Source organism: Salvelinus fontinalis, chromosome 12, assembly GCF_029448725.1.
Source record: "Salvelinus fontinalis isolate EN_2023a chromosome 12, ASM2944872v1, whole genome shotgun sequence".
NCBI classification, from domain to species: Eukaryota; Metazoa; Chordata; class Actinopteri; order Salmoniformes; family Salmonidae; genus Salvelinus; species Salvelinus fontinalis.
Genome location: NC_074676.1, coordinates 57,525,660 through 57,551,103, shown reverse-complemented (window position 1 = coordinate 57,551,103; position 25,444 = coordinate 57,525,660). Strand labels below are relative to the sequence as shown.

General features: G+C 46.3%; 1 protein-coding gene across 2 annotated transcripts in view; it reads left to right on the top strand.

Annotated features, from left to right (window-relative positions):
• Nucleotides 1-25,444, top strand: part of LOC129867630 (solute carrier organic anion transporter family member 2A1-like) — a 75,795-nt gene that overhangs the window by 29,743 nt on the left and 20,608 nt on the right. For both annotated transcript variants that reach the window (XM_055941152.1, XM_055941153.1), the window contains exons 3-6: nucleotides 1,888-2,050; nucleotides 10,847-11,059; nucleotides 13,555-13,653; nucleotides 21,086-21,225. In XM_055941152.1, the coding sequence (XP_055797127.1) occupies nucleotides 1,888-2,050; nucleotides 10,847-11,059; nucleotides 13,555-13,653; nucleotides 21,086-21,225 (615 nt within the window). The remainder of the gene's footprint in view (nucleotides 1-1,887; nucleotides 2,051-10,846; nucleotides 11,060-13,554; nucleotides 13,654-21,085; nucleotides 21,226-25,444) is intronic.

Sequence of the window (25,444 nt, the reverse complement as noted above, 5' to 3'; positions counted from 1 at the left end):
TCTGTGTCTAGGTGGGGAAGACAGACCTGCTGTATCCTGGTTACAGGGCTCTCTCTGTGTCTAGGTGGGGAAGACAGACCTGCTGTATCCTGGTTACAGGGCTCTCTCTGTGTCTAGGTGGGGAAGACATACCTGCTGTATCCTGGTTACAGGGCTCTCTCTGTGTCTAGGTGGGGAAGACAGACCTGCTGTATTCCTGGTTACAGGGCTCTCTCTCTGTGTCTAGGTGGGGAACACAGACCTGCTGTATCCTGGTTACAGGGCTCTCTCTGTGTCTAGGTGGGGAAGACAGACCTGCTGTATCCTGGTTACAGGGCTCTCTCTGTGTCTAGGTGGGGAACACAGCCCTGCTGTATCCTGGTTACAGGGCTCTCTCTGTGTCTAGGTGGGGAAGACAGACCTGCTGTATCCCGGTTACAGGGCTCTCTCTGTGTCTAGGTGGGGAAGACAGACCTGCTGTATCCTGGTTACAGGGCTCTCTCTGTGTCTAGGTGGGGAAGACATACCTGCTGTATCCTGGTTACAGGGCTCTCTCTGTGTCTAGGTGGGGAAGACAGACCTGCTGTATTCCTGGTTACAGGGCTCTCTCTCTGTGTCTAGGTGGGGAACACAGACCTGCTGTATCCTGGTTACAGGGCTCTCTCTGTGTCTAGGTGGGGAAGACAGACCTGCTGTATCCTGGTTACAGGGCTCTCTCTGTGTCTAGGTGGGGAACACAGCCCTGCTGTATCCTGGTTACAGGGCTCTCTCTGTGTCTAGGTGGGGAAGACAGACCTGCTGTATCCCGGTTACAGGGCTCTCTCTGTGTCTAGGTGGGGAAGACAGACCTGCTGTATCCTGGTTACAGGGCTCTCTCTGTGTCTAGGTGGGGAAGACAGACCTGCTATATCCTGGTTACAGGGCTCTCTCTGTGTCTAGGTGGGGAAGACAGACCTGCTGTATTCCTGGTTACAGGGCTCTCTCTCTGTGTCTAGGTGGGGAAGACAGACCTGCTGTATCCTGGTTACAGGGCTCTCTCTGTGTCTAGGTGGGGAAGACGGACCTGCTATATCCTGGTTACAGGGCTCTCTCTGTGTCTAGGTGGGGAACACAGAGCTGCTGTATCCTGGTTACAGGGCTCTCTCTGTGTCTAGGTGGGGAAGACAGACCTGCTCTATCCTGGTTACAGGGCTCTCTCTGTGTCTAGGTGGGGAAGACAGACCTGCTGTATCCTGGTTACAGGGCTCTCTCTCTGTGTCTAGGTGGGGAAGACAGACCTACTGTATCCTGGTTAGAGGGCTCTCTCTGTGTCTAGGTGGGGAAGACAGACCTGCTGTATCCTGGTTACAGGGCTCTCTCTCTGTGTCTAGGTGGGGAAGACAGACCTGCTGTATCCTGGTTACAGGGTTCTCTCTGTGTCTAGGTGGGGAAGACAGACCTGCTGTATCCTGGTTACAGGGCTCTCTCTGTGTCTAGGTGGGGAACAGACCTGCTATATCCTGGTTACAGGGCTCTCTCTGTGTCTAGGTGGGGAAGACAGACCTGCTTTATCCTGGTTACAGGGCTCTCTCTGTGTCTAGGTGGGGAAGACAGACCTGCTGTATCCTGGTTACAGGGCTCTCTCTGTGTCTAGGTGGGGAACACAGACCTGCTATATCCTGGTTACAGGGCTCTCTCTCTGTGTCTAGGTGGGGAACACAGACCTGCTATATCCTGGTTACAGGGCTCTCTCTGTGTCTAGGTGGGGAACAGACCTGCTGTATCCTGGTTACAGGGCTCTCTCTGTGTCTAGGTGGGGAAGACAGACCTGCTGTATCCTGGTTACAGGGCTCTCTCTGTGTCTAGGTGGGGAAGACAGTCCTGCTATATCCTGGTTACAGGGCTCTATCTGTCTCCATCCGTCTCTAGGCGGGGAACACAGCTCTGATAGTGTTTGTGAGTTACCTGGGCAGCAGGGTCCATCGTCCTCGTCTCATTGGACTGGGTGGTCTGCTGATGTCCATCAGTGCTCTGATCCTGGCCTTACCTCACTTCCTGTCCCAGTCCTATGTGTTCGACTCTGTCATACATGGTAAGATCTAGGGGTTCAATATATATATATATATATATATTTTATCTGCAATACCAAGGACACACTTTTGAATAAAAATGCATAGATTACACATATTCATGGGCAGAGTTTCCATAACACAGATGTGAACCTTAAAAAATGGTTCTTAGTCTACGACTAGGCTGTGTCCGGGAAACTGGCCGCATGAGTTTTAAAACCTAGTGTATTGTAAGCATCATCCACAGTTTCTCTAAAGCAGCAAGCATCATCCACAGTCAGTCTCTCTAAAGCAGCAAGCATCATCCACAGTCAGTCTCCCTAAAGCAGCAAGCATCATCCACAGTCATCCACAGTCAGTCTCTCTAAAGCAGCAAGCATCATCCACAGTCAGTCTCCCTAAAGCGGCAAGCATCATCCACAGTCATCCACAATCAGTCTCTCTAAAGCAGCAAGCATCATCCACAGTCAGTCTCTCTAAAGCAGCAAGCATCATCCACAGTCTCTCTAAAGCAGCAAGCATCATCCACAGTCAGTCTCTCTAAAGCAGCAAGCATCATCCACAGTCATCCACAGTCAGTCTCTCTAAAGCAGCAAGCATCATCCACAATCAGTCTCCCTAAAACAGCAAGCATCATCCACAATCAGTCTCTCTAAAGCAGCAAGCATCATCCGCAGTCAGTCTCTCTAAAGCAGCAAGCATCATCCACAATCAGTCTCCCTAAAGCAGCAAGCATCATCCACAGTCAGTCTCCCTAAAGCAGCAAGCATCATCCACAGTCTCTCTAAAGCAGCAAGCATCATCCACAGTCTCTCTAAAGCAGCAAGCATCATCCACAGTCAGTCTCTCTAAAGCAGCAAGCATCATCCGCAGTCAGTCTCTCTAAAGCAGCAAGCATCATCCACAATCAGTCTCCCTAAAGCAGCAAGCATCATCCACAATCAGTCTCCCTAAAGCAGCAAGCATCATCCACAGTCTCTCTAAAGCAGCAAGCATCATCCACAGTCAGTCTCCCTAAAGCAGCAAGCATCATCCACAGTCAGTCTCTCTAAAGCAGCAAGCATCATCCGCAGTCAGTCTCTCTAAAGCAGCAAGCATCATCCACAATCAGTCTCCCTAAAGCAGCAAGCATCATCCACAATCAGTCTCCCTAAAGCAGCAAGCATCATCCACAATCAGTCTCCCTAAAGCAGCAAGCATCATCCACAATCAGTCTCTCTAAAGCAGCAAGCATCATCCACAGTCAGTCTCTCTAAAGCAGCAAGCATCATCCACAATCAGTCTCCCTAAAGCAGCAAGCATCATCCACAATCAGTCTCCCTAAAGCAGCAAGCATCATCCACAATCAGTCTCTCTAAAGCAGCAAGCATCATCCACAGTCATCCACAGTCAGTCTCTCTAAAGCAGCAAGCATCATCCACAGTCAGTCTCCCTAAAGCAGCAAGCATCATCCACAGTCATCCACAGTCAGTCTCTCTAAAGCAGCAAGCATCATCCACAGTCAGTCTCCCTAAAGCAGCAAGCATCATCCACAGTCATCCACAGTCAGTCTCTCTAAAGCAGCAACCATCATCCACAGTCAGTCTCTCTAAAGCGGCAAGCATCATCCACAGTCTCTCTAAAGCGGCAAGCATCATCCACAGTCAGTCTCTCTAAAGCGGCAAGCATCATCCACAGTCTCTCTAAAGCGGCAAGCATCATCCACAGTCAGTCTCTCTAAAGCAGCAAGCATCATCCACAATCAGTCTCCCTAAAGCAGCAAGCATCATCCACAATCAGTCTCCCTAAAGCAGCAAGCATCATCCACAATCAGTCTCCCTAAAGCAGCAAGCATCATCCACAGTCTCTCTAAAGCAGCAAGCATCATCCACAGTCAGTCTCCCTAAAGCAGCAAGCATCATCCACAGTCAGTCTCTCTAAAGCAGCAAGCATCATCCGCAGTCATCCACAGTCAGTCTCTCTAAAGCAGCAAGCATCATCCACAGTCAGTCTCCCTAAAGCAGCAAGCATCATCCACAGTCATCCACAGTCAGTCTCTCTAAAGCAGCAAGCATCATCCACAGTCAGTCTCTCTAAAGCGGCAAGCATCATCCACAGTCTCTCTAAAGCGGCAAGCATCATCCACAGTCAGTCTCTCTAAAGCGGCAAGCATCATCCACAGTCTCTCTAAAGCGGCAAGCATCATCCACAGTCAGTCTCTCTAAAGCAGCAAGCATCATCCACAGTCAGTCTCCCTAAAGCAGCAAGCATCATCCACAGTCAGTCTCCCTAAAGCGGCAAGCATCATCCACAGTCTCTCTAAAGCAGCAAGCATCATCCACAGTCAGTCTCCCTAAAGCAGCAAGCATCATCCACAACCAGTGTCCCTAAAGCAGCAGTCCCAGTATGTTGGACCTGTCATGGAGTAGAGTAGTATTGTGGAAGAGTGGTGTAGTTTGGTAGAGTGGGGGTGTATTGGAGTAGTGTGGTGGAGTGATGTTTTGGAATGGAGTGGTTAGTGGAATGGTGTAGTGGAGTGGAATGGTGTAGTGGAATGGTGTGGTGGAGTGATGGAGTGGTGTGGTGTAGTGGAATGCTGTAGTGGTGTAGTGGAGTGGTGTAGTGGAGTGGTGTACTGAATTGGAGTGGTGGAGGGGTGCGGTGCATTGGAGTGGGGTGGATTGGAGTGTTGTAGTGTAGGTTAGTGGAGTGGTGGACTGGTGGTATGAAGTGTTGGAGTGGAGTGGTGGTATGAAGTGGAGTGGTGGACTGGTGGAGTGGAGGGGTGGAGTGGAGTGGTGGTATGAAGTGTTGGAGTGGAGTGGTGGAGTGGTGGTATGAAGTGTTGGAGTGGAGGGGTGGAGTGGTGGTATGAAGTGTTGTGGTGGAGTGGTGTGATGTAGTAGAGTGACGGTGTATTAGTGTGATGGTGTAGTGAATTGGAGTGGTGTACTGGATTGAAGTGGAGGTGTGGATTGGAGTGGTGGTGTGGAGGGGTGTATTGGTGTGGTAGTGTGGAGGGGTGTGTTGGTGTGGTAGTGTGGAGGGGTGTGGTCTAGTGGAGTGGTGTATTGGTGTGGTAGTGTGGAGGGGTGTATTGGTGTGGTAGTGTGGAGGGTGTGGTCTAGTGGAGTGGTGTATTGGTGTGGTAGTGTGGAGGGGTGTATTGGTGTGGTAGTGTGTATTGGTGTGGTAGTGTGGAGGGGTGTATTGGTGTGGTAGTGTGGAGGAGTGTGGTAGTGTGTATTGGAGGGGTGTATTGGTGTGGTAGTGTGGAGGGGTGTGGTAGTGTGTATTGGTGTGGTAGTGTGTATTGGTATGGTAGTGTGGAGGGGTGTATTGGTGTGGTAGTGTGGAGGGGTGTATTGGTGTGGAGGGGTGTATTGGTGTGGAGGGGTGTATTGGTGTGGAGGGGTGTATTGGTGTGGAGGGGTGTGGTAGTGTGGAGGGGTGTATTGGTGTGGTAGTGTGGAGGGGTGTGGTAGTGTGTAGGGGTGTATTGGTGTGGAGGGGTGTGGTAGTGTGTAGGGGTGTATTGGTGTGGTAGTGTGGAGGGGTGTGGTAGTGTGTATTGGTGTGGTAGTGTGGAGGGGTGTATTAGTGTGGAGGGGTGTATTGGTGTGGAGGGGTGTGGTAGTGTGGAGGGGTGTATTGGTGTGGTAGTGTGGAGGGGTGTATTGGTGTGGTAGTGTGGAGGGGTGTGGTAGTGTGGAGGGGTGTATTGGTGTGGTAGTGTGGAGGGGTGTATTGGTGTGGAGGGGTGTATTGGTGTGGAGGGTTGTGGTAGTGTGGAGGGGTGTATTGGTGTGGTAGTGTGGAGGGTGTATTGGTGTGGTAGTGTGGAGGGGTGTATTGGTGTGGTAGTGTGGAGGGGTGTATTGGTGTGGTAGTGTGGAGGGGTGTATTAGTGTGGAGGGGTGTATTGGTGTGGAGGGGTGTGGTGGTGTGGAGGGGTGTATTGGTGTGGTAGTGTGGAGGGGTGTATTGGTGTGGTAGTGTGGAGGGGTGTGGTAGTGTGGAGGGGTGTATTGGTGTGGTAGTGTGGAGGGGTGTATTGGTGTGGAGGGGTGTATTGGTGTGGAGGGGTGTGGTAGTGTGGAGGGTTGTGGTAGTGTGGAGGGGTGTATTGGTGTGGTAGTGTGGAGGGTGTATTGGTGTGGTAGTGTGGAGGGGTGTATTGGTGTGGTAGTGTGGAGGGGTGTATTGGTGTGGTAGTGTGGAGGGGTGTATTGGTGTGGTAGTGTGGAGGGGTGTGGTAGTGTGGAGGGGTGTATTGGTGTGGTAGTGTGGAGGGTGTATTGGTGTGGTAGTGTGGAGGGGTGTGTTGGTGTGGTGTAGTCGAGGAGTGGTGTGGTGTAGTCGAGGAGTGGTGTGGTGTGACGCATTGTAGTTGTGTGGTAGAGTAGTGATATGGTGTGGTGGATTGGAGTGGTGTGGATTGTTGGAGTGGTGTGGATTGTTGGAGTGGTGTGGATTGTTGGAGTTGTGGAGTGGTGTAGTTGTGTGGTGTAATGAAGTAGTGGTGTAGATTGTATTTGTTAAGTGGATTGGTGTAGTGCTGTGGTGGTTTAGTGAAGTGGTGTGGTGGATTGGTTTAGTGGTGTGGATTGGTTTAGTGGTGTGGTGTGGTGGATTGGTTTAGTGGTGTGGTGGATTGGTTTAGTGTGTGGTGTGGTGGATTGGTTTAGTGTGTGGTGGATTGGTTTAGTGTAGTGGTGTGGTGGATTGGTTTAGTGGTGTGGTTTGGTTTAGTGGTGTGGTGTGGATTGGTTTAGTGTAGTGGTGTGGTGGATTGGTTTAGTGTAGTGGTGTGGTGGATTGGTTTAGTGTGTGGTGTGGTGGATTGGTTTAGTGTGTGGTGTGATGGATTGGTTTAGTGTAGTGGTGTGGTGGATTGGTTTAGTGTGTGGTGTGGTGGATTGGTTTAGTGGTGTGGTGGATTGGTTTAGTGTAGTGGTGTGGTGGATTGGTTTTGTGTAGTGTAGTGGTGTGGTGTGGTGGATTGGTTTAGTGTGTGGTGTGGTGGATTGGTTTAGTGTAGTGGTGTGGTGGATTGGTTTAGTGTGTGGTGGATTGGTTTAGTGTAGTGGTGTGGTGGATTGGTTTAGTGTGTGGTGTGGTGGATTGGTTTAGTGGTGTGGTGGATTGGTTTAGTGTAGTGGTGTGGTGGATTGGTTTAGTGTAGTGGTGTGGTGGATTGGTTTAGTTTGTGTTGTGGTGTGGTGGATTGGTTTAGTGGTGTGGATTGGTTTAGTGGTGTGGTGGATTGGTTTAGTGGATTGGTGTGGTGGATTGGTTTAGTGTAGTGGTGTGGTGGATTGGTTTAGTGGTGTGGATTGGTTTAGTGGTGTGGTGGTTTGGTTTAGTGTAGTGGCGTGGTGGATTGGTTTAGTGTAGTGGTGTGGTGGATTGGTTTAGTGTAGTGGTCTGGTGGATTGGTTTAGTGGTGTAGTAGTGGATTGGTTTAGTGTAGTGGTGTGGTGGATTGGTTTAGTGGTGTGGATTGGTTTAGTGGTGTGGTGGGTTGGTTTAGTAGTGGTGTGGTGGATTGGTTTAGTGGTGTAGTAGTGGATTGGTTTAGTGTAGTGGTGTGGTGGATTGGTTTAGTGGTGTGGTGGATTGGTTTAGTAGTGGTGTGGGGGATTGGTTTAGTGGTGTGGTTTGGTTTAGTGTAGTGGTGTGGTGTGGATTGGTTTAGTGTAGTGGTGTGGTGGATTGGTTTAGTGTAGTGGTGTGGTGGATTGGTTTAGTGTAGTGGTGGATTGGTTTAGTGGTGTAGTGGTGTGGTGGATTGGTTTAGTGGTGTAGTAGTGGATTTGTTTAGTGTAGTGGTGTGGTGGATTGGATTAGTGTAGTGGTGGATTGGTTTAGTGTAGTGGTGGATTGGTTTAGTGTAGTGGTGGATTGGTTTAGTGTAGTGGTGTGGTGGATTGGTTTAGTGTAGTGGTGTGGTGGATTGGTTTAGTGTAGTGGTGTGGTGGATTGGTTTAGTGGTGTAGTGGTGTGGTGGATTGGTTTAGTGGTGTAGTGGTGTGGTGGATTGGTTTAGTAGTGGTGTGGTGGATTGGTTTAGTGGTGTAGTAGTGGATTAGTTTAGAGTAGTGGTGTGGTTGATTGGTTTAGTGTAGTGGTGTGGTGGATTGGTTTAGTGGTGTGGTGGATTGGTTTAGTGTAGTGGTGTGGTGGATTGGTTTTGTGTAGTGTAGTGGTGTGGTGTGGTGGATTGGTTTAGTGTGTGGTGTGGTGGATTGGTTTAGTGTAGTGGTGTGGTGGATTGGTTTAGTGTGTGGTGGATTGGTTTAGTGTAGTGGTGTGGTGGATTGGTTTAGTGTGTGGTGTGGTGGATTGGTTTAGTGGTGTGGTGGATTGGTTTAGTGTAGTGGTGTGGTGGATTGGTTTAGTGTAGTGGTGTGGTGGATTGGTTTAGTTTGTGGTGTGGTGTGGTGGATTGGTTTAGTGGTGTGGATTGGTTTAGTGGTGTGGTGGATTGGTTTAGTGGATTGGTGTGGTGGATTGGTTTAGTGTAGTGGTGTGGTGGATTGGTTTAGTGGTGTGGATTGGTTTAGTGGTGTGGATTGGTTTAGTGGTGTGGTGGATTGGTTTAGTGTAGTGGTGTGGTGGATTGGTTTAGTGTAGTGGTGTGGTGGATTGGTTTAGTGTAGTGGTGTGGTGGATTGGTTTAGTGGTGTGGTGGGTTGGTTTAGTAGTGGTGTGGTGGATTGGTTTAGTGGTGTAGTAGTGGATTGGTTTAGTGTAGTGGTGTGGTGGATTGGTTTAGTGGTGTGGTGGATTGGTTTAGTAGTGGTGTGGGGGATTGGTTTAGTGGTGTGGTTTGGTTTAGTGTAGTGGTGTGGTGTGGATTGGTTTAGTGTAGTGGTGTGGTGGATTGGTTTAGTGTAGTGGTGGATTGGTTTAGTGGTGTAGTGGTGTGGTGGATTGGTTTAGTGGTGTAGTAGTGGATTTGTTTAGTGTACTGGTGTGGTGGATTGGTTTAGTGTAGTGGTGGATTGGTTTAGTGTAGTGGTGGATTGGTTTAGTGTAGTGGTGTGGTGGATTGGTTCAGTGTAGTGGTGTGGTGGATTGGTTTAGTGTAGTGGTGTGGTGGATTGGTTTAGTGGTGTAGTGGTTTGGTGGATTGGTTTAGTGGTGTAGTGGTGTGGTGGATTGGTTTAGTAGTGGTGTGGTGGATTGGTTTAGTGGTGTAGTAGTGGATTAGTTTAGTGTAGTGGTGTGGTTGATTGGTTTAGTGTAGTGGTGTGGTGGATTGGTTTAGTGGTGTGGTGGATTGGTTTAGTGTAGTGGTGTGGTGGATTGGTTTAGTGGTGTAGTGGTGTGGTGGATTGGTTTAGTAGTGTAGTAGTGGATTGTTTTAGTAGTGTAGTAGTGGATTGTTTTAGTAGTGTAGTGGTGGATTGGTTTAGTGTAGTGGTGTGGTGGATTGGTTTAGTGATGTGGTGGATTGGTTTAGTGTAGTGGTGGATTGGTTTAGTGGTGTGGATTGGTTTAGTGGTGTGCTGGATTGGTTTAGTGGGGTGGTGGATTGGTTTAGTGTAGTGGTGTGGTGGATTGGTTTAGAGTAGTGGTGTGGTGGATTGGTTTAGTAGTGTAGTGGTGGATTGGTTTAGTGGTGTGGTGGATTGGTTTAGTGATGTGGTGGATTGGTTTAGTGTAGTGGTGTGGTGGAGTGGTGTAGTGGTGTGGTGGATTGGTTTAGTGTAGTGGTGTGGTGGATTGGTTTAGTGGTGTAGTGGTGTGGTGGATTGGTTTAGTGGTGTAGTAGTGCATTGGTTTTAGTAGTGTAGTGGTGGATTGGTTTAGTAGTGTAGTGGTGGATTGGTTTAGTAGTGTAGTGGTGGATTGGTTTAGTAGTGTAGTGGTGGATTGGTGTAGTGGTGTGGTGGTGGATTGGTTTAGTAGTGTAGTGGTGGATTGGTGTAGTGGTGTGGTGGTGGATTGGTTTAGTAGTGTAGTGGTGGATTGGTTTAGTAGTGTAGTGGTGGATTGGTTTAGTAGTGTAGTGGTGGATTGGTGTAGTGGTGTGGTGGATTGGTTTAGTAGTGTAGTAGTAGATTGGTTTAGTAGTGTAGTGGTGGATTGGTTTAGTAGTGTAGTGGTGGATTGGTGTAGTGGTGTGGTGGATTGGTTTAGTAGTGTAGTAGTAGATTGGTTTAGTAGTGTAGTGGTGGATTGGTGTAGTGGTGTGGTGCGGTTAGATTTGGATGGATTTAGACATAATGAACTGTGAAAGCCAGCCTGGCCTGCAGGTGTTCTCTAGCTGAACCCATTCTACACAAACCAGCAGGAAAATGTTCATCTCTGAGCACATCAAGAAGATTAAGGTCTCTCAGTTGATTTAATTCAGAGCTCTGTTCATTGTCTTTCCTACTTCTCTGTCTGCCCTGTAGGCACATACACACACACACACACAACATGCATACACACACACACACACACACACACACACACACACACACACACACACACACACACACACACACACACACACACACACACACACACACACACACACACACACACACACACACACACACACACACACACACACACACACACACACTACCCTGGCTGGATGCTGCTTGTCATGGGGTACCACTGAAGGATCACATCATCAAACTCCAGGAACAGCTGTGTATAGTTAACAGACCTGTAATTAACTCTGTCTCTGTCTGTCTGTCTGTCTGTCTGTCTGTCTGTCTGTCTGTCTGTCTGTCTGTCTCTGTACTTGTCTGTCTCTGTACTTGTCTGTCTCTGTACTTGTGTGTCTCTGTACTTGTGTGTCTCTGTACTTGTGTGTGTCTGTGAATGTGTTTTTTCCCTAGATCGCCAAGACCTGTGTTCCCTCCAGGGTACCTCCAACATGACAGAGGCCTGTGGGAAGACAGAGATCAAGCGTATAGCAGACACCAACAACTTGTGGCTGCTCATGGCTATAGCTCAGCTGCTGTTCGGGGTGGGATCTGTTCCCATACAACCCTTTGGTATCTCTTATGTGGATGACTTCGCCGGACGAGGCAACTCCCCCCTCTACATAGGTAAGAGGCCTGTAGCTTACTGAAACTAGTCCCTCTACATAGGTAAGAGGCCTGTAGCTTACTGAAACTAGTCCCTCTACATAGGTAAGAGGCTTGTAGCTGACTGAAACTAGTCCATCTACATAGGTAAGAGGCCTGTCGTTTACTGAAACTAGTCCCTCTACATGTGTAAGAGGCCTGTAGCTGACTGAAACTAGTCCCTCTACATAGGTAAGAGGCCTTTAACTGACTGAAACTAGTCCCTCTACATAGGTAAGAGCCTTGTAGCTGACTGAAACTAGTTCCTCTACATAGGTAAGAGCCTTGTAGCTGACTGAAACTAGTCCCTCTACATCGGTAAGAGGCCTGTAACCGACTGAAACTAGTCCCTCTACATAGGTAAGAGGCCTGTAGCTGACTGAAACTAGTCCCTCTACATAGGTAAGAGGCCTGTAACCGACTGAAACTAGTCCCTCTACATAGGTAAGAGGCCTTTAACTGACTGAAACTAGTCCCTCTACATAGGTAAGAGCCTTGTAGCTGACTGAAACTAGTTCCTCTACATAGGTAAGAGGCCTGTAGCTGACTGAAACTAGTCCCTCTACATAGGTAAGAGGCCTGTAGCTGACTGAAACTAGTCCCTCTACATAGGTAAGAGGCCTGTAGCTGACTGAAACTAGTCCCTCGACATAGGTAAGAGGCGTGTAGCTGACTGAAACTAGTCCCTCTACATAGGTAAGAGGCCTTTAACTGACTGAAACTAGTCCCTCTACATAGGTAAGAGGCGTGTAGCTGACTGAAACTAGTCCTTCTACATAGGTAAGAGGCCTGTAACCGACTGAAACTAGTCCCTCGACATACAAGGGGTATCAGTAGTATTCACCCCATTGGATTTGTTCACATTCTGTTGCGTTACAAAGTGTTATTGAAATAGATTAGAGATTTTTTTTGTCATTGATCTGACTAGTTAAAGTTTAAATTTAATATAAATGTAAAATCTACACAAAATACATCAGTGAAAATGTACATACAACATCTGTAAGTTAAGTATCAGTTAAGTATTGAATTTCAAGCACAAATTCAACAGCAAAAACCAGTGAGCTTTTCAAAAGCCTCATAAAGAAGGGCATTGATTGGTAGGTTTTGATAACAAATCAGACATTGAATATCTCTTTAAGCGTGGTCAAGTTAATAATTATTCTATTAAACCACCCAGACACAACAAAGATACAGTCAACCTTCTGAACTGAGCTGCAGGAGAGGAAGGAAACTGCTCAGGGATTTCACCATGAGGTCATTGGTGATTTTAAAACAGTTACAGAGTTTAATGGCTGTGATAGGAGAACACTGAGGATGGATCAACAACATTGTAGTTACTCCACAATAATGACCTAATGACAGAGTGAAACAAAAACAACTCAAGTTATACTGCAAGAAAACACGGCAAAGGAATAAACGTTTTGGCCTAAATGCAAAGCCTTACGTTTGTGGAAAATCCAACAACACATCACTGAATAACTGCCTCCTTTTTTCAAGCATGGTGGTGGCTGCATCATGTTATGGGTATGCTTGCCATTGGCAAAGACTGGGGAGTTTTTTTCAGGATAAAAAGAAACTGAATGGAACTGAGCACAGGCAAAATCCAAGAGGAAAACCTGGTTAAGTCTGCTTTCCACCAGACACTGGGAGACAAATTAATCTTTCAGCAGGGCCAAATCTACAGTGGAGTTGCTTACCAAGAAGACAATGAATGTTCCTGAGAGTGACCAAGTTACAGTCAAATCTGCTTAAAATATATTGCAAGACTTGAAAATTGCTGTGTGTCCGTGACCCCCAACATCTTGACAGAGCTTGAATCATTTTGAAAAGATTTATGGGCAATTATTGCACAATCCAGGTGTGTAAAGCTCTTAGAGACTTACCCAATAAGACTCACAGCTGTAATCTCTACAAAAGGTGTTTCTGACATGTATTGACAAGGGGGGGGGGGGTAAATACTTATCTAATCAACATATATTACATTTTTCATACATTTTTAAGAAATGTTAAATATTTTTTATTTTGAAAGAGTAGTTTGTGTAGATCATTGAAAAATAGAAAGACACTTAAATCCATTTTAATACCACTTTGTAACACAATTAAATTTTGAAGATTAGTTATGATACCCACTGTAGAGGCTTGTAGCCTATAGAAACACTAGCCTTGAGACATGACCCTATAGTATTTCAACGGAGTTGTCTACGGCAATCTCCCGGGGCTAACTAAAAATACCTTAGCTTAACACAGGCAGGTTGTAATCACTTCTCTCCCTAGATATAAAAAGTAAAGTTTGTCAGAGTTATTTAGCAAAAAAAACAAGAGGAGAGATTGTATTAATTTAGTTAATAACAGACAATTGAACACGATTCAGCTGGTCTCTTCTTTGAGGTTTTAGTACTGCAGCTAAGGACAGGCTCAACACAAACTGTAGTGTTACAGTAGGACGTAGTGTTAAAGACTCTCTCTTTTCTCCTCAGCCATCCTGTTTGCTGTGTCTGTGTTTGGACCTGCCTTCGGCTTCCTGCTGGGCTCCGTCATGCTGAGGATCTATGTGGACGTGGACAAAACCGGCTCATGTAGGTACTGGGTTTGGGTTGTTAAATGGTGGACAAAACCGGGTCATGTAGGTACTGGGTTTGGGTTGTTAAATGGTGGACAGAACCGGTTCAGGTTGGTACTGGGTTTGGGTTGTTACATGGTGGACAGAACCGGTTCAGGTTGATACTGGGTTTGGGTTGTTACATGGTGGACAGAACCGGTTCAGGTTGATACTGGGTTTGGGTTGTTACATGGTGGACAGAACCGGTTCAGGTTGATACTGGGTTTGGGTTGTTACATGGTGGACAGAACCGGCTCAGGTTGATACTGGGTTTGGGTTGTTACATGGTGGACAGAACCGGTTCAGGTTGATACTGGGTTTGGGTTGTTACATGGTGGACAGAACCGGTTCAGGTTGATACTGGGTTTGGGTTGTTATATGGTGGACAGAACCGGTTCAGGTTGGTACTGGGTTTGGGTTGTTACATGGTGGACAGAACCGGTTCAGGTTGATACTGGGTTTGGGTTGTTACATGGTGGACAGAACCGGTTCAGGTTGATACTGGGTTTGGGTTGTTACATGGTGGACAGAACCGGCTCAGGTTGGTACTGGGTTTGGGTTGTTATATGGTGGACAGAACCGGTTCAGGTTGATACTGGGTTTGGGTTGTTACATGGTGGACAGAACCGGTTCAGGTTGGTACTGGGTTTGGGTTGTTATATGGTGGACAGAACCGGTTCAGGTTGATACTGGGTTTGGGTTGTTACATGGTGGACAGAACCGGTTCAGGTTGATACTGGGTTTGGGTTGTTACATGGTGGACAGAACCGGTTCAGGTTGGTACTAGGTTTGGGTTGTTACATGGTGGACAGAACCGGTTCAGGTTGATACTGGGTTTGGGTTGTTACATGGTGGACAGAACCGGCTCAGGTTGATACTGGGTTTGGGTTGTTATATGGTGGACAGAACCGGTTCAGGTTGATACTGGGTTTGGGTTGTTACATGGTGGACAGAACCGGTTCAGGTTGATACTGGGTTTGGGTTGTTACATGGTGGACAGAACCGGTTCAGGTTGGTACTGGGTTTGGTTTGTTATATGGTGGACAGAACCGGTTCAGGTTGGTACTGGGTTTGGGTCATTAGATTAGTGGCAGAGGTTGGGTAGCTGGTTGGAGTGTAGGATTGTATTGCTTGGTAAGCAACTCCAGTTTATATTTGTCCTTGTGTTTTAGGTTGTTGTCCTGCTGAAAGGTGAATTTATCTCCCAGTGTCTGGTAGAAAGCAGATTGAAGCAAGTTTTCCTCTAAGATTTTGCCCGTGCTTAGCACTATTCCATTTATTTTTATCCTAAAAAAAACTCCCTAGTCCTTGCCGATGACAAGCATACCCATAACATGAAGACGTCACCACCTGCTTGAAAATATGAACAGTGGTACTCAGTGATGTGTTGGATTTGCCCCAAATAAAAAGCTTTGTGTTCAGGACAAAAAGTGAATTTCTTTAACACATGTAAAGTGTCATGTTGCAAACAGGATGCATGTTTAGGAATATTTTTATTCTGTACAGGCTTCCTTCTTTTCACTCTGTAATTTAGGTTAGTATTGTGGAGTAACTACAATGTTGTTGATCCATCCTCAGTTTTCTCCGATCACAGCCATTAAACTATGTAACTGTTTTAAAGTGGCCTCATGGTGAAATCCCTGAGCGGTTTCCTTCCTCTCCGGCAACTGAGTTAGGAGGGATGCCTGTATCTTTGTGGTGGCTGGGTGTATCGATACACCATCCAAAGTGTAATTAATAATTTCACCATGCTCAAAGGGGGATATTCAATGTCTGCTCACCCATCTACCAATAGGTGCCCTTCTTTGCGAGGCATTGGAAAACCTCCCTGGTCTTTATGGTTGAATCTGTGTTTGAAATTCACTGCTGGACTGAGGGACCTTACAGATAATTGTATGTGTGGGGTACAGAGATGAGGTAGTCATTCATAAATCATGTTAAACACTATTATTGCACACAGAGTCCATGCAACTTATGTGACTTGTTAAGCACATGTTGTACACCTAAACTTATTTAGGCTTGCCATAACAAAGGGGTTGAATTTGTAAAGATTTCTAAAAAACATAATTCCACTTTGACATTATTGGGTTATTGTGTGTAGACCAGTGACACAATCTCAATTGAATCCATTTTAAATTGAGGCTGTATCAACAAAATGTGGGAAAATTCAAGGTGTGTGAATACAATGTATTATTGGCTCTATACAGTGTTGTAACGATGTGCAAATAGTTAAAGTACAAAACATAAATACACATAAATATGGGTTGTATTTACAATGGTGTTTGTTCTTCACTGGTTGACCTTTTCTTGTGGCAACAGGTCAGATATCTTGCTGCTGTGATGGAACACTGTGGTATTTCACCCAGTAGATATGGGAGTTTATCAAAATTGGATATGTTTTCAAATTCTTTGTGGATCTGTGTAATCTGAGGGAAATATGTGTCTCTAATATGGTCATACATTTAGCAGGAGGTTAGGAAGTGCACACAGCCTAAGGTGGCCTCTCAATAGCAAGGCTATGCTCAATGAATCTGTATATAGTGAATGCTTTCCTTAAGTTTGGGTCAGTCACAGTGGTCAGGTATTCTGCCACTGTGTACCCCTCTGTTTAGGGCCAAATAACATTCCAGTTTGCTCATTTTTTGTTGTTGTGGATTCTTTCCAATGTGTCAACCAATTATCTTTTTGTTTTCTCATGAAAATTCTCATTGTGTTGCTTTTCTGGGGCTCTGTGGGGTCTGTTTGTGAACAGAGCCCCAGAACCAGCTGGCTGAGGGGACTCTTCTCCAGGTTCATCTGTAGTTGAGGGCTTTGTTATATAAGCTTTGAGAATCACTTCACTTGTAGAATTTAATTGCTCTTTTCTGGATTTTGACCATTTGAGTTAATCGTCCTAATTCTGCTCTGCATGCATTATTTGAAGTTTTAAGTCGTACGCAGAGGTTATTTTTGCAGAATTCTGCATCCAGTCTCAATTTGGTGTTTGTCCCATTTTGTGAAGTCTTGGTTGTTGACTGAAGTATTCTTAGCCAGATCCTACTTGGGATGTTTTATGTTCCTTTGATGGCATAGAAGGCCCTTCTTGCCTTGTCTCGTTTATAGCCTTGTGGAAGTTACCTGTGGTGCTGATGTTTATGCCAAGTTGGGTAGGTCTAGGTGGAATTTTTATTTGTGGTCCTGGCAACTGGACTTCTTTTGTAACACTTTGTGTTATAACTGTCAGGGCCCAGGTCTGGCAGAATATCTAGGTGCTGCTGTAGGGCCTCCTTGGTTGGTGACAGAAACAACAGATCATCAGCGAACTGTAGACATTTGACTTTAGAGTCTAGTAGGCTGAGGCCGGATGCTTCAGACTGTTCTAGCGCTTTCTCTCTCGTAGACTTTATTGACACGGCAAGTTAAATTACTTACGTTGTCAAAGTATACATAAAACAACAACGGTAGGACAAACAGCAATTAATAATAATAGTAGTGGAAATGTGATTAACAGAAACAACAATATTAATGAGAATAATACATCAAATATATAGTAGTTGGGCAGTCTCAACATGACTGAGAAGTCACATGACATGTTACGTTCCCCGTCAAGAAGATGCCGCTCAAACAGACGGGGAAACTCATTGACAACAACCAAAACATGTTAAACAAAATGTAAAAACATTCATGCGGGTGTCCACTAAAAGTTAACTAGCAACAACAACTAGCACGTAAAAGACACCCACTATGAGACCCACTAAGAGGCAAACGAAAGGAAAAAACCCCACACCAAACTTAAAAACAGGGAAGATCAGATAAAGGATTGTTTGTCTAGAAATCAAATAGGAAGTGCCAACTAAAAGAGTTAATGCTCCACATTTTTCAAGACAACTGGAGCACTGGGCCAGCCACTCTTAAATATCACCCGAAACCCCTTCCCACTAACGAGATGACAAACCAGCACAGATGTAACACATACTGAGTAACGAGGTGACACCAGAGTGAGCACAGCCTGTCCCCTCTGGGCAAACAGGTTTGTCTATGACGACAAGTCTCTATGATCAGACTGTGCTCACTGAGTCTGTACCTAGTCAGTGTTTTCCATCAGTCACGGGGGTCAGATAGTCTGCCATCGTGTACTGTATCAGTCACAGGGGTCAGATAGTCTGCCACCGTGTACTGTATCAGTCACAGGGGTCAGATAGTCTGCCACCGTGTGCTGTATCAGTCACAGGGGTCAGATAGTCTGCCACCGTGTACTGTATCAGTCACAGGGGTCAGATAGTCTGCCACCATGTGCTGTATCAGTCACAGGGGTCAGATAGTCTGCCACCGTGTACTGTATCAGTCACAGGGGTCAGATAGTCTGCCATCGTGTACTGTATCAGTCACAGGGGTCAGATAGTCTGCCACCGTGTACTGTATCAGTCACAGGGGTCAGATAGTCTGCCACCATGTGCTGTATCAGTCACAGGGGTCAGATAGTCTGCCACCGTGTACTGTCTGTTTAGAGACAAATAGCATTGAAGTTTACTTTGATTTCTTATAGTGTCTTTCCAATAGGTGATATATTTTCTTTTTGCTTTGTGATAATTTGGTTGTGCCAGATTTTTTGAGTGCTGTCCTGAGGCTCTAAGGCAGGGTTGCCCAACTCTCTTCCTGGAGATCTACTGTCCTGTAGGTTTTCAGTCCAACCCTCTTCCTGGAGATCTACTGTCTTGTAGGTTTACAACCCAACCCTCTTCCTGGAGATCTACTGTCCTGTGGGTTATCAGTCCAACCCTCTTCCTGGAGATCTACTGTCCTGTAGGTTATCAGTCCAACCCTCTTCCTGTAGATCTACTGTCCTGTAGGTTATCAGTCCAACCCTCTTCCTGGAGATCTACTGTCCTGTAGGTTATCAGTCCAACCCTCTTCCTGTAGATCTACTGTCCTGTAGGTTATCAGCCCAACCCTCTTCCTGGAGATCTACTGTCCTGTAGGTTATCAGTCCAACCCTCTTCCTGTAGATCTACTGTCCTGTAGGTTATCAGCCCAACCCTCTTCCTGGAGATATACTGTCCTATAGGTTTTCAGTCCAACCCTCTTCCTGGAGATCTACTGTCCTGTAGGTTATCAGTCCAACCCTCTTCCTGGAGATCTACTATCCTGTAGGTTATCAGTCCAACCCTCTTCCTGGAGATATACTATCCTGTAGGTTATCAGTCCAACCCTCTTCCTGGAGATATACTGTCCTGTAGGTTATCAGTCCAACCCTCTTCCTGGAGATATACTGTCCTGTAGGTTTTCAGTCCAACCCTCTTCCTGGAGATCTACCGTCCTGTAGGTTATCAGCCCAACCCTCTTCCTGGAGATATACTGTCCTGTAGGTTCTCAGTCCAACCCTCTTCCTGGAGATCTATCGTCCAGTGGGTTATCAGTCCAACCCTAATTTAACACACCTGATTCTACTTGTTAGCTGCTCAACAAGACCTTAACTAGCTGAATCAGATCTGCTAAATTAGGGTTGGACTGAAAACCTACAGGACAGTAGATCTCCAGGAAGAGGGTTGGACTGATAACCTACAGGACAGTAGATCTACAGGAAGAGGGTTGGACTGATAACCTACAGGACAGTAGATCTACAGGATAGTAGATCTCCAGGAAGAGGGTTGGACTGAAAACCTACAGGACAGTAGATCTCCAGGAAGAGGGTTGGACTGATAACCCACAGGACAGTAGATCTACAGGAAGAGGGTTGGACTGATAACCTACAGGACAGTAGAACTCCAGGAAGAGGGTTGGACTGAAACCCTACAGGACAGTAGCTCTCCAGGAAGAGGGTTGGACTGATAACCTACAGGACAGTAGATCTCCAGGAAGAGGGTTGGACTGATAACCTACAGGACGGTAGATCTCCAGGAAGAGGGTTGGACTGATAACCTACAGGACAGTAGATCTCCAGGAAGAGGGTTGGACTGATAACGTGCTTCTACACCTGCATTACTAGCTGTTTGGGGTTTTAGGCTGGGTTTCTGTACAGCACTTCGAGATATTAGCTGATGTACGAAGGGCTATATAAAATAAAATTGATTGAAAAATTGATTGATAACCTACAGGACAGTAGATCTCCAGGAAGAGGGTTGGACTGATAACCCACAGGACAGTAGATCTCCAGGAAGAGGGTTGGACTGATAACCTACAGGACAGTAGATCTCCAGGAAGAGGGTTGGACTGATAACCCACAGGACAGTAGATCTCCAGGAAGAGGGTTGGACTGAAAACCCACAGGACAGTAGATCTCCAGGAAGAGGGTTGGACTGATAACCTACAGGACAGTAGATCTCCAGGAAGAGGGTTGGACTGATAACCTACAGGACAGTAGATCTCCAGGAAGAGGGTTGGACTGATAACCTACAGGACAGTAGATCTCCAGGAAGAGGGTTGGACAGCCCTGCTCTGTGGGATTGGTTTGGGTCAGTGAACTGAGCCTCAGAACCAGTTGGTTGACTGCTGTCCTAAGGCTCTATGGGATTGGTTTGGGTTAGTGAACTGAGCCTCAGAACCAGCTGGCTGACTGCTGACCTGAGGCTCCATGGGATTGGTTTGGGTCAGTGAACTGAGCCTCAGAACCAGTTGGTTGACTGCTGTCCTAAGGCTCTATGGGATTGGTTTGGGTTAGTGAACTGAGCCTCAGAACCAGCTGTCTGAGGGGACTCTTCTCTTGTTTCATCTCTTGACATTGTAGAGCTGTGTGAATAAATGTTTCAGGGCTGCTTGTTTTTAGATGGTTGTAAAATGTGATGTCTCTTTTATTCTGCTCTACTTGTGTTATTTGGAGTTTTTTCTTGGCACTTACAATACACTCTGCATGCAATTCTACATGCAGTATTTCGATTGGATGTTTGTCCCATTCATGAAACATCCTCAGTAGAGAATGGACACCATACTTTCCTGCCAAATAGAGTTTTTTTTTTGGCAGAGCCTAATTGGATTGTATATTTTAATGTTCCTTTTAAAGGCATAGAATGCTCTTCTTGCTTTGTCTCCCAGCTCGTTCACAGCCATGCTAAAGCTACACCTGTGTTGCTGATCATTTAGTCCTAGATACGTGCTGTTTTTTAATAGAACTGTTTGTATTTGTGATCTTGATTTCAGGACCTCTTGGAATAACCTAAAATAAAACAGAATATAATGATAACTGAATATAATGATGACTGAATATAATGATAACTGTCAGAACCCAGGTTAAATAGTTTTGGACTTAACAGCCCTCTCTCTCTCGCTGTCTCTGTCTCTCTCTCATTTGACTTCAGAGTCTATTGAGGCCGGGTGCTTCAGACTGTTCTTGAGCCCTCTCTTTCTCCGTCTCTGCCGACCTAGCTTGCTTTCTCCCTGCCTGTCTGCCTGTCTTTCTGTCTCTCTCTCTCTCTAACCTTCCTCTCTCCCTCCAGTCACCAACGCTGAGCTGGCCCCTACAGACCCTCGCTGGGTGGGTGCGTGGTGGATGGGCCTCCTCGTCTCCTCTGCCAGCCTAGCCCTGACCTCTGTGCCATACTTCTTCTTTCCTCGCAGCATGCCGCTGGAAGACGAGGTAACACTGTCTCACTAAAGTTCGCATCCCAAAACGGCACCCTATTCCCTACACAGGGCCCCATATGGCTCTGATCAAAAGTAGTGCACTATATAGGGAATAGGGTTCCATAAGGCTCTGATCAAAAGTAGTGCACTGTGTAGGGAAAAGAGTATAGTCTGGGATGCAGCCATAGATGCTTTTATACACTGCTTATGCGTGTGTAATGAATGGGGTCTTGGCTGTATTAGGACGTCTTTATGTAGGTAACCACCAAATAAGGTATTACTAAAATTCCCTTGTAAACAACATTTCCAAAACTTCAAGGACAAATCAGTGCTAGGTTAGTTTACTTAATTCTTCTTCTGAGAATAATAAATATCTTCCCCAGGGGAAGAATTTAGGTTGTAAGACCGGGGCCCAGACACTAATATATATTATGTATTGTTGTATTTCATTATTTTCAATAATGCATTCAGTGCATGGATAGAGCTTGAAAATGTATATTGTCTGGGAAAATAAGTCTATTTTAATTCAGGTTATACTGACCTCTTCTGGCTTGGAGCCAGCAGTGCAGCTGATCATTTTAGCTGCCGTGTACTGTTTATTGAAGTTAACTAAGCTAGAATGTTAATGTGAGGTTGATAAAGCCAATATGTCACCGATGTCGACGAAAATTCGCAGATAACTTGGAGGTACACAACACACTTCCTCGCCTTTTCGTCACGAGCCGTCCGTCCGTTACTGAGAACCACATACCGGATTTTGAACAGGGTCATTAACATTAGCATAAGCATTTCCATTAGCATTAGCATTAAAAAATAAAATGTATTGCCCCGACTTAGCTCAATATCTAGGCATCAGATAAGAACTACTAGCAGGGGTGTCAAACTCATTCCACGGAGGGCCTAGTGTCTGCAGGTTTTTGGTTTTTCCTTTCAATAAAGCCCTAGACAACCAGGTGTGGGGAGTTCCTAACTAATTAGTGATGTTAATTCATCAATCAAGTACAAGGGAGGAGCGAAAACCCGCAGACACTCGGCCCCCCGTGGAATGAGTTTGACACCTGTGAACTACAGCATCCGTAAAGTGACCAGTAGACTTGCCAACTAAGTTTGTAGGGACAATAGTTTTGATTAAATGTATAATTTATCTCTCTCACGTGCTCATTTCTGTCCATTTAAGATCCATTCAACGATGTGCTACCTTTTTGTAGCATTTCTGACAATGCTAACACATTTTCCGCCACATCTCATAGTTCTAAAACAGGGTCAAAGCACTTAGGTTGCGCGGCAACAGCGCTAGAAGCTAGCTAACACCAGTCGGATAAGAGGCAAGCTACACAGACACGAAGCCAGCTATATTTTGCTATGGAAGGTTTTTCACATGGCTGAAGTCATCAGTGTAAACTATTGGCCTTGACACTTGCGTGTAATCAGAGAACAAACACCTAAAGACAAAGACAAGCTAGAGAACGTCCTTAGGTGCTATTGCCAGTTAGCTAGCCAACTAACATTATCCATCAAAGTTAGCCAGTAAAGTTAGCTTGTTAACTACACGCTAGCAAGGCTGTAGCATTAGCTGTATGGACAGATAGAGATACATCGACTCAATGTTGACAGTATTTATTCCACAAAGTACAGCTAGCTAGCTGAGTACGGTTCATAGTTGAAACTGCCATGCTGCTAATGTATAATACAAGCAATGGGTATTGCTCATCTAACGTTACTGCATACACTAGTCAACCTGGCTTGCTTAGCAATGTGGCTAGCTAACGTTACAGCCCTTACCGTATGCATTGATTCAGTATGCTACCTCCTCTCAATGCAATTGTCTTCTTGTCATTATAATTCAAAATATGCACGCAGACTGATGAACACAGTGTGTGTGCTTATTTTTATTAATAGGTGGCTCTTAATAGAGCATTGTTGAGTGGCAATGGACAGCGACTGGGGTGTGTGTACTAGCTAGCTACCTATCCCGCCTGCTGTGTACCGGAGTCCTAGTTAGCTACCTATCCCCCTTTCTGTGTACCAGAGTCCTAGTTAGTTAGCTACCTATCCCGCCTGCAGTGTACCTGGAGTCCTAGTTAGTTAACTACCTATCCCCCTTTCTGTGTACCAGAGTCCTAGTTAGTTAGCTACCTATCCTGCCTGCTGTGTACCGGAGTCCTAGTTAGCTAGCCAACTATCCTGCCTGCTGTGTACCAGAGTCCTAGTTAGTTAGCTACCTATCCTGCCTGCTGTGTACCAGAGTCCTAGTTAGTTAGCTACCTATCCCGCCTGCTGTGTACCGGAGTCCTAGTTAGTTAGCTACCTATCCTGCCTGCTGTGTACCAGAGTCCTAGTTAGTTAGCTACCTATCCTGCCTGCTGTGTACCAGAGTCCTAGTTAGTTAGCTACCTATCCTGCCTGCTGTGTACCGGAGTCCTAGTTAGTTAGCTACCTATCCCGCCTGCTGTGTACCAGAGTCCTAGTTAGTTAGCTACCTATCCTGCCTGCTGTGTACCAGAGTCCTAGTTAGTTAGCTACCTATCCTGCCTGCTGTGTACCGGAGTCCTAGTTAGTTAGCTACCTATCCCGCCTGCTGTGTACCAGAGTCCTAGTTAGTTAGCTACCTATCCTGCCTGCTGTGTACCAGAGTCCTAGTTAGTTAGCTACCTATCCTGCCTGCTGTGTACCAGAGTCCTAGTTAGTTAGCTACCTATCCTGCCTGCTGTGTACCAGAGTCCTAGTTAGTTAGCTACCTATCCTGCCTGCTGTACCGGAGTCCTAGTTAGTTAGCTACCTATCCTGCCTGCTGTACCGGAGTCCTAGTTAGTTAGCTACCTATCCTGCCTGCTGTGTACCAGAGTCCTAGTTAGTTAGCTACCTATCCTGCCTGCTGTGTACCAGAGTCCTAGTTAGTTAGCTACCTATCCTGCCTGCTGTGTACCGGAGTCCTAGTTAGTTAGCTACCTATCCTGCCTGCTGTGTACCGGAGTCCTAGTTGGTTAGCTACCTATTCTGTCTGCTGTGTACCAGAGTCCTAGTTAGTTAGCTACCTATCCCGCCTGCTGTGTACCAGAGTCCTAGTTAGTTAGCTACCTATCCCGCCTGCTGTGTACCAGAGTCCTAGTTAGTTAGCTACCTATCCCGCCTGCTGTGTACCCGAGTCCTAGTTAGTTAGCTACCTATCCTGCCTGCTGTGTACCGGAGTCCTAGTTAGTTAGCTACCTATCCTGCCTGCTGTGTACCGGAGTCCTAGTTAGTTAGCTACCTATCCCGCCTGCTGTGTACCCGAGTCCTAGTTAGTTAGCTACCTATCCTGCCTGCTGTGTACCGGAGTCCTAGTTAGTTAGCTACCTATCCTGCCTGCTGTGTACCGGAGTCCTAGTTAGTTAGCTACCTATCCCTCCTGCCTGTGTACCGGAGTCCTAGTTAGTTAGCTACCTATCCTGCCTGCTGTGTACCAGAGTCCTAGTTAGTTAGCTACCTATCCCTCCTGCTGTGTACCAGAGTCCTAGTTAGTTAGCTACCTATCCTGCCTGCTGTGTACCGGAGTCCTAGTTAGTTAGCTACCTATCCTGCCTGCTGTGTACCGGAGTCCTAGTTAGTTAGCTACCTATCCCTCCTGCTGTGTACCGGAGTCCTAGTTAGTTAGCTACCTATCCCTCCTGCTGTGTACCGGAGTCCCAGTTAGTTAGCTACCTAACCCTCCTGCTGTGTACCGGAGTCCTAGTTAGTTAGCTACCTATCCTGCCTGCTGTGTACCGGAGTCCTAGTTAGTTAACTACCTATCCTGCCTGCTGTGTACCGGAGTCCTAGTTAGTTAGCTACCTATCCTGCCTGCTGTGTACCGGAGTCCTAGTTAGTTAGCTACCTATCCCGCCTGCTGTGTACCAGAGTCCTAGTTAGTTAGCTACCTATCCCGCCTGCTGTGTACCCGAGTCCTAGTTAGTTAGCTACCTATCCTGCCTGCTGTGTACCGGAGTCCTAGTTAGTTAGCTACCTATCCTGCCTGCTGTGTACCGGAGTCCTAGTTAGTTAGCTACCTATCCCGCCTGCTGTGTACCCGAGTCCTAGTTAGTTAGCTACCTATCCTGCCTGCTGTGTACCGGAGTCCTAGTTAGTTAGCTACCTATCCTGCCTGCTGTGTACCGGAGTCCTAGTTAGTTAGCTACCTATCCCTCCTGCCTGTGTACCGGAGTCCTAGTTAGTTAGCTACCTATCCTGCCTGCTGTGTACCAGAGTCCTAGTTA